Source organism: Pseudorca crassidens, chromosome 9 (genome assembly GCF_039906515.1).
Source record: "Pseudorca crassidens isolate mPseCra1 chromosome 9, mPseCra1.hap1, whole genome shotgun sequence".
In the NCBI taxonomy this organism is placed as follows: Eukaryota; Metazoa; Chordata; class Mammalia; order Artiodactyla; family Delphinidae; genus Pseudorca; species Pseudorca crassidens.
Window position 1 is genome coordinate 42,894,870 of NC_090304.1, and position 9,310 is coordinate 42,904,179.

Consider the following 9,310-nt stretch of genomic DNA (forward strand, 5'->3'; position numbering starts at 1 on the left):
CGATTCTGTATCTCCAAGGGTTAGGTTTGGCTTTTATAATAATAAAAGGTGATTTTGGGAAAAGGACCCCATTTTAACATATACTGTATTTGCTAGGAGGAAATAGAGTTAGTCTTTGAAAGAAAATAAAAGGCAAAGAGTTTAGCAGATGGGTAATTCCCAAATCTGCATAAATGTAAACAGCCAGGATTTTGGTGCCTATGGGTTTTATCAAAGGTGTGAGTAAGGCTGAGACCAACACCAGTGCGTCCTCTTTGGCTAGTTTTAACATGTTCACAGTCACAATTAACATTCAAGGAATTTCCTTTTCATCCAAGTGTTTCTTTAAAAAGTACTTTATACCACAAACTAAAGTTCTAGCTGCCATCAGTCCTTCCCATACAAAAGATTGGTGAAATCTCCATGATACTCTTTTTGTTGTTTTTTTGGAAAATGGGCTCGGACCACGTCAACTTCCTGGAGCATTTGTTTTCCAACATAAGGGGGTTCTCACCTCCTCCCTCCTTTCTTCCCCTGAAAGAGCTTGTAATGGAGACCCTGCTTCCTCGTCTGGTTATCATCCTCCACATTCACTCCAAGGCCAGAGGAGCGCCGCTGCCGAGCAGGCGTCCCCTGCCCTCCCTCGCCCAGTCAGAGCGCTGCTGCCCGGCAGAAGGTCCGGGCCCACTCCCCGCCTGGTTTCAAGTCACTGAGCCGGTCAAGCCGGTGCTGCCTACAAAGAAGGGAGAATCGGCCGTCTCCCTCTCCCCGCTCTGCTCCTCCTACACAAGGGATTCGCACACAGGCACCGAGTCCGAGTCCTGGCTGTGCATAGAGCTCAGCCCGGTATCCGAGTCCTCGTCGTTACCAGGACAGCTCTTGGCCAGTCCGCGGGCCTGGTCCACCCACACCTCTGCGCAGGCCTGAGGCCGGGGTTCCTGCGAGGGACCGCTCGAGACTGGAGTCCCATCGGGAACTACCGTCAGCTCCAACGAGTGCAAAGTCTGGAGAAGGCCCTGTAGCTCGCGCTCCTTGCTGTCCCACTGCTGCTGGCTGTAATCTAAGTCCGACTTGACGGCCTCAAGGTCCGTGTTGAGCCGGAGCCCGATGTAGAGGCTGGTGCTGAGCTGCGTCCTGACCCGCTCCCGCTCCAGCAGGAGCTCACCGTCGAGGCCGCCATCAGCCTCCGGGGGCTCCTCCCGCGCTGCGAGCTCCTCCTGGCGCCTCCGCATCCACCTCTGGTTCAGTTCCTCCTGGATTTCGGCTGAGAGGCGTTCGAGCAACTCCTCCTGTTGGGCCCGCTGCTCCTGCAACCGCAGCAGGTCGTCGCAGCGCTGGGCCAGCTCCTCCAGCTCGACCGCCTGAGCCTCGCCGTCCAGGGCCGGCGCCGCCGTCGCCGCCGCCGGCTCCTCTCCCGGGCCGCGCCCGTCGAGCTCGATGCCTGCGCCCACCAAGTAGGTGTCCTGCACGTAGTTCACTCCGTGCCGCCGCATGCGGTCCAGATGCACCTTGGCCTCGTAGCGGTCAATCTCTCGGTCCAGCTCCCGGAGCCGCTGCACCTGCTGACGGATGGTGTGGTCTTGGGAGAGCACCAAATGCACCAGCGTCTCCATGCGCTCCACCGACGCGCTCTCGGCGGCCCGCGGCGACGACGAGCAGGACGAGGCTGTAGACGAGGAAGTGGACGAGCAAGGCGACGACGGCTGCTGCTGGCGCCGCCGGTTGAGCTTGGCCAGCTTGCGGAACGCCTTCCGCACCACCCGTCGCTGCTTCTCCTGGGTCAGGGCCAGGCTGGGCCGCGCCGGGACGCCCCGGGCGCAGCAGGTGCGCTCGCGACTGAGCACAACGCGCGCCTCGGCACTGCGGGGTCCCGCGTTGGGCAGCGACGCCTCGCTACGCACCAGCACGAAGCGTACGTTCTCTCGCTCGTCACCCCAGGCGTCCCAGAGGCGCAAGATGCGCGTCTTGTTGGGCAGGATGCGCTCAAAGCCCCGCCACTTCTCCACAATGCAATAGCACTGGGGGGGCCCGCACAACATGCCCTGGGGCAGCGCGTCGTCGTCCTCGTCCAGGGGTTCCGGCAGCTCCCCTGGGCCTGGCGGGTCGCCAGCTATGCCCCGCCGCCGGCCTCGCCTCTGCCGGCGTCGCCGCTGGCAGCCATCCTCCAAGAGCACCCGCACTACGTCCGAGCAAGTGGTGCGACGGGAGAGACCGGACACCAGTTTCTCCTCCTGGCAGATCCACACCGATATCGTCTTCTCCGAAGGATCCATGGCTCAACCGGGACGCAGGTGGCGGGAGGAGCCGAGCCCCACTGGGGCAGCGGGCAGCCCGGCAGCTCTTGAATAGGGATTGGAGCTCGGGATCCTCGTCCTCGTCAGCACCGGCCCTTCTCCCAGCTGCGCAGAGAAGGCAAGCTGCGGCGGTGCTCGGCCTGGACGGCGCGCTCCCGGAGCAGCATGCGCGGGCTCGGGCTCCCGCCGCTCTGGCTCTGCCTAAGGTTCCCGGGGCCTCCGGGTTTCGCTCCTCCCCACGTGGCTCCTCCCCCTCCCGCCCCCAGCGCCGGAGCTACGGCCGGAACGCGGGAGGCACGGAGCCCAGGCCCGCCCCTCTCCCGCGCTGCCCGCGTGGGCACTCTACTGCGCGTCGGTTCGAGAGAGGGACTCGGGGACCTCCGTGCTGCAGGGCCTGGATCCGTGCCTAGGCGCGGGTCAGCTCTGCTCCTCTTCTCGGCCCACTGGCTCCGCTCCTTGCGCCTAGAGCTAGCTGGACTTTCTCACCTTTCCCGGCGCCCCAGAGACGTTTCCTGGTTCTTAGGCAGCACGGTCTGAGAAGTGCCGCGGCGCAGAGAAACCGAGACACCCCGCACCACCGGAGATTCCAACCGCTTGCCTGACCTCCAGACGGGAGCTGTAAAAGCCTGCTATAATGCGGAAGGCCTTCAGTCTTTCTTGTCTGGAGACAATATTTGCATATTGAAGGCGAACAGGACGGGGCAGTGTGCTCGGGGAACAAGTGTAGGTATAGTAAGGTCTAGACTTGAAGGGGACGTTCAGAGGCTGCTCCCGGTGCCCGGCACCGTCATGTCTGTGGCTCCCCACGTCGCCTTGGCTTCACATAGCCTTCTTGGTAGGGGGACTCCTGATTCTAGTGTGAGTTCCGGGCCCAAGCTCTTTTCCACATCCCACCTTCATAAAGAGAAACCTAGTCATTACCGCGACAGTTTCTGGCATTACCCAGGATCTAGATGTGGTCAAAAGGAGGTAAGGGCCAACTTTCACAGCTCAAGAAATCCAAGACCAAAATGCAAATAAACTTTTTTCATCCTCAGACGCTGATGAGGATGGTCCGTTGTGTGCAAGGCTTGCTCCCAGCTTGTCCTTGGGAGCACAGGCCTGATAAGCTCACTCCTTTGCTTCAAGACCTTGGACGGCTCTTCACTGCCTCCTGAATAAAGTACTTTTATTCATTCATTCATGCACTTGATAAATAATTGCGTACCCACTGTGCTCCAGGTATTCAACAGAGGTGCTAGACGTGTCCAACACGGGGTCTTCTGTGCTCTGATAAAGGAGAGCACGAGGTGCCAGAGGAATGCTGGAGTAGCGTCCTACCCAGCCTGGAAGAGTCGAGGAAGGCCCCCCGGGGAAGGGTCATCTTAGGCAAGACTGAAAGCATCATCTGAGTCAGCCAAAAGAAAAACAGAGAGGAGGAGGCAGGCAGCATGCCAGGCAGAAGGAACCACATGTGCAAAGTCAAGGAATCAAAAGGGCATGGCAGTTACCGGGGCTACAAGGAGTTTAAGTGAGAGGAGTGTCTTAAGAATGAGGTTGGATGGGTGAGCAGGAGCCAGATCTGGAAGGGGCTTTAATTCCATGTGTCAGTATTTGGACCTATCCTAAGGGCAATAAGAAGCCATGGAGTGTGGATTCTGAGGTCAGACTGCCTTAGTAAAAATCCAGCCCTGTCACCTACTAGCTCTGTAACCTTAGGAAAAGTATTTCATCTCTCCGAGCTTCATCTATGAAATGGTGACAATAAAAATACCTGCCTGATGCAAACTATTATATATGGGATGGATAAACAGCAAGGTCCTACTGTAGAGCAGGGAACTATATTCAACATCCTGTGAAAAATCATAATGGAAAAGAATATGAAAAAGAGTATATATATATGTATATAACTGAATCACTTTGCTGTACAGAAGAAATTAACACAACATTGTAAATCAAGCAGAAATTAACACAACATTGTACATCAACTATACTTCAATAAAATTTTTTTAAAAAACTACTTAATAGAACTGTTATGAGGATTAGATGCTTGGACCTGGTAAATCCACAATGGAAGTTTTATTGGAAGGTTAGAAGTAGGGGGTATATTAGTTTACTATTGCTGTGTAACAAATTACCACAAATTTAGTGGCTTAAAATAAGACCCAGTTATTAGGTCTGCAGGTCAGAAGTCCAGCATGGTATGGCTGAGTCTTCTGCTCATGGTCTCCCAAGGCTAAAGGCTAGGTGTTGGCTGGGTTGAGTTCTCACCTGGAGGCTCTGGGAAACAATCCATTTCCAAGCTCACTCAGACTGTTGGCAGAATTCAGTTCCCTGCAGTTATAGGAGTGAGCTCCTTGTTTCCTTGCTGGCTATTGGCTGGAGGTCACTCTCAACTCCTGGAAGCCTCCCTCAGGTCCTTCCCATATAATACCCCCCCCCCCTTCAGCTCCAAGTCAGCAACAGCATGTCAAATCCTCTGACTCCTCATTTGCTTGAAGTCTCTGTGGCTTCCCCTTCTGCTACCTGCTGGAGAAAACTCTGCTTTTAAAGGGCTCGATTCATTACGTAGAGCCACCTGGATAATTTCCCTGTCTTAAAGGCTGGCTAGAGACTTCCCTGGTGGCACAGTGGTTAAGAATCCACCTGCCAATGCAGAGGACATGGGTTCGAGCCCTGGTCCGGGAAGATCCCACATGCCGTGGAGCAACTAAGCCCATGCACCACAACTACTGAGCCTGCGCTCTAGAGCCCACAAGCCACAACTACTGAGCCTGCATGCCACAACTACTGAGCCCGTGTGCCACTACTGAGCCCAGGTGCCACAACTACTGAAGCCCGCATGCCTGGAGCCTGTGCTCCGCAACAAAGAGAAGCCACCACAATGAGAAACCTGCACACCACAACAAAGGGTAGCCCCTGCTCGCTGCAACTAGAGAAAGCCCGCGCACAGCAACGAAGACCCAACGCAGCCAAAAAATAAATAAATAAATAAATTATTATTTTTTTGACTAATTAGTTGCCTTAACTGCAAAATCCCTTTTGCTGTGTAATGTAAGATAATCACCAGAGTAACACCAGGGGGATGGAGATCATGGGGCCATCTTCAATTTCTGTCTACCAGAGAGCCTAAGGTGACCATTCTTATTTTGAAAAATCACTCTGCTTGCATTGGGGATGATGGATGGTGGTGGGGAATGAAAGCCAAGGTGGCCCTTGCCTTGTGAAGACTGTCACATTCATCCAAGGAGGAGATGGTCGCTTGCACCGACAATAGTGGTGGTGAGAGGACTGGACAAAATTGAGAGCTGTCAGGGAGGCGGGAGAAGCAGGACTTGGTAATGGATTCAAGGGGTATTTCCATCTTTCTAGCATGGTATTGGGAATATCATAATCTGGCCCTGCCTACTCCCCTAACTCCTCCTTCACATGCTTAGATATCCTTGCCTCCTTCCCCTCTCATGACTGTTAGAGCTTTGTTATCAGCTGCAATCCCTAGAAGATTTTAAGCTCCACAAAGGTAGGGATCATATCTGTTTTGCTCACTTTTGAATCCTCTGCATTTGGCACAATGCCTAGCACATTCTAGGTTTACTAGGTATCTGTTGAATAAATAAATGGATGAATGAATGAATCCTACATTCTAGCAAGTCAACACCTCACTCATTCAGAGCAGCACCTGAATCTTGATGCATTCATGCTTTTATAAGTGCTTTCCCCACTAACTAGGATCCCTCTTAAACTGAAAAACTCCTACTCATCCTTCAGAAGTTCAGCTCAAACATCATGTGTTGTGGGAATTCTTTCTTTCCTCCTCCAAGATGAAAAGGCTCCTTGTTCCTCTTCTGCCTCTCTTGATGCACTTGTTACTTTGTGTTGTGATGCACTTTTTTCATCTCTCTTTGTCCACAAGACTTAAGAGCTTTTCAAGAGTGAATTGACTATCTTATTTATATTTTGGTCCCTAGTGCCTAGTGCCTGGTACATAGTAGGCACTTTCTATGTCTTACTCAATACTGTAAGGAACACTGTAAGGAACACTAAGATGAATACTATCTAAGATATTGTGCTACCCTCAAGGTTGTAGTTTCTTTTTAGTGGCAGCAGATAGATACATGAAATCCCTATTGTAGGAATGTTATATATGTTATTCCTGCTGGAGCAACTAAAGGATAGAGTGATTAAGGGGTCCTGGGAAGACTGAAGAAGGCAGGGCTTTAGTAAGTGGAGAGAAGGAGTTGGTGGGAGAAATGACATGAGCTAAAATGTTAAGGTAGGTATGCATATGGTCACGTACTAGTGTTTTAGAGTGCAGGCTCTGGGGCTGCCCCGCCAAGACTTGAGTACTAGCTGCAAGCTTTCTAAGCTTTAATTTCCTCATCTGGAAATAAAAAAGAATAGAACCTCCTTAGAGAATTGTCATGAACATGAAATAATGTACAACATGTAAAAAATTTAGTATGGTATCTGGCATATCACATCACAAATGCTCGATATAACATAGCTAGCTTTATCCACACATTTTGAGTACCTTTCCAAGCTGTGTCCTGGGCTAGGCTTTAAGGCTACAGCAGTGAATTAGACAGGCATGGTCCCTGCCCTTACAGAGCTCACAGTCAGGACTAGTTTGGTATTTGTTTGATTAGAAATGTAATTGTTAGATTAGGCAAGGCTGTAGTAATAAACAGAGCCAAACGTGTATAATGGTTCAAACGTAACAAAGGTTTATTTTTCTCTGATGTAATAGTCAAAAGCAGGTATCCTGGTTGGTAGGTGGCTTTATTCCAGACAATGATACAGGGATCCTGGTTCCTTCCATCTCATGACTCCAAAGTCCCCTAGACCTCATCATCTACATCCAGCCAGAGGAAAAGGAGAGGAGGAAGGGGCATATCGTTTTCTTCAAGACCTTGGCCAGGAAATGGAAAACACTGCTTCTGCTCACATCCCACTGAGTAGAACCCAGCCACATGGCCACTTGTAATGGCAAGGGAGGCTGGGAAATGTAGTGAATGTCTCAAAAGAAGGAGTGGATTTTTATGAATAGCTAACTACCTGCCAGAAGAATCTTTATAAAAAATGGGAGATGAGGCAGAGAGATGTTCCAAAAGTCTGTTGCAACAGGAGGCCCACAGGCCAATCCTGGCTGTCTTAGATGGAGCACACCCTTTCCAGTTGGCCATGAACCCAACACTTTCTTTGTCTCTTATATGACCCAATTCACCTACATTCACAAGTCACCTCACCACTGTAGACAGCTGAGTTTGTGACTCCTGCTTCTACACTTCCTCCCAGGATTATCTCACTAACCGCCAGGGATTTAATACTATCGATACACCATGGCTCCCAAATCTAGGCATCCCTTCCAGATCTCCTGATCTCCCAGTATGCAATTCAACTGCTTGCCACATAGCTCCACTTAGGTGTCCCCAAAATACCCCCAAACATTTGTCAAAAGGATAAGCTGAACTTATCTTTCTTCCCAAACCTGTTCTGCCTCCTGAACTTCTATCTCAGAGAATGGCCCCACCATCCACCAAATGACATATGAAACCTGAGGATCACCCTGCATCATCTACCTCTTATCCCACAGTGTAATGAAGTTCTATGAGGGCAAAACTGTTTTGTTTTCTGCTTTCTCTCCAGTGCCTAGCACACAGTAGGTATTGAGTGTTTGTGGAATGAATGAATTTCCTTAGCTCAGGCCCTAATTATTTCTTACCTGGATCACGCACTTTCCTCCACACTAGTTTCCTCCTGGCTTGCCTTTCTCCCATATTCCCTACTGACAAATGTGTGATGACTTCCTATTATCTTCAGAATCAAATCCAGCCCCCTCAGCAGAGCCTACATACCCCTCAGGATCTGATGGCTGCTTCACTCTCAGCCTGTACACTCCAGCCACCTCCTTGTTCACAGTCTTCCCTCTGACCCCCTGGCTAATTCCTACCCACCCTCCAAGTTTCAGCTTAACTGCCACCTCTTCCTAAAAGTCTTCACTCACAACAACATCCGCTCCAGGAATTAATCCAAGCAGAACTGTGCTTTAGGAAGATTAATCTACATCAGTAGGTAGGATCAACTGAAGTTATGATACACTTTTGTTAAGAAGAACAGGCTGCGGGGGAGGGTAAAGGGCTGCACTGTCCAGTACAGTAGTCACTAGACATATGTGGTTATTGAGCACTTGAAATATGGTTAGCTGAATTGAGATGTGCTATGAGTATAAAATATACACTAGATGTCAAAGACTCAGCACACACAAAAAATTTAATAACATTAGTAATACGCTCTATCAACTACATGTTGAAATGATACTATTTTGGAAATATCTGATTAACTCATTGAATTTATTTTACTGTTTTTTTTAATGAAGAAACAAAATTTTATTCAGCAAATGGGAAAAAAAGAAATTCCAATACTTTCCTAATCAAACACAAAAATTAATTCAAGATGAATCATGGACTTACATGTAAAAGCCGATACTATTAAATCTTCTTTTTCTTAAAGAAACATATTCATAGAAAAAATAGAAGAAAAAATATATTCAAGCTTTAGCATGGCTAAGATTTCTTAGAAAAGACACAAAAATAACCCCAAAAGAAAAACTGGAATTTTTATTTAATTTTTTCTTTAATTTTTATCAAAATTAAAGACCCCTAGTCATTAAAAACAAACAAACAATAAAAAACAAAAACAAGCCTGTTAAGAAAAGGAAAAGGCAAACCACAGACTGAGAGAGGTTATTCACAGTGCATATATCTGACAAAAGATTCATGTCCATAATATAAACTAATCCCTAGAAGTCAATAATTTTTAAATGTTATAAAAGCAGACAAAAGACTTGAACAGATACCTCACAAAAGAAGTATAAAAATGGGCAGTGAGCTTAAGAAAGAGCTCAACATCCTCTGTCATCAAGTAAAAGCCAATTAAAACCACACTGAAATACCACTATATATCTACTAGAATGACTAAAATTTAAACAATAACCCCAAATGTCGGCTAGGATGTAATGCCACCAGAACCCTCATACACGGCTGGTGGGAATGTAATAA

The 9,310-nt window shown here is 49.0% G+C and overlaps 1 protein-coding gene across 1 annotated transcript; it reads right to left on the bottom strand.

Annotated features, from left to right (window-relative positions):
• Positions 1-248: 248 nt before the first annotated feature.
• RASSF10 (Ras association domain family member 10) lies at positions 249-2,480 on the bottom strand. The gene has a single exon (XM_067749850.1). The coding sequence runs from the start codon at positions 2,250-2,252 to the stop codon at positions 762-764; it is 1,491 nt and encodes a 496-aa protein (XP_067605951.1). The 5' UTR covers positions 2,253-2,480; the 3' UTR covers positions 249-761.
• Positions 2,481-9,310: the final 6,830 nt, after the last annotated feature.

Coding starts and splice junctions, on each gene's coding strand:
- RASSF10 (XM_067749850.1), bottom strand. CDS start 2,252: ATGGATCCTTCGGAGAAGACGATATCGGTGTGGATCTGCCAGGAGGAG.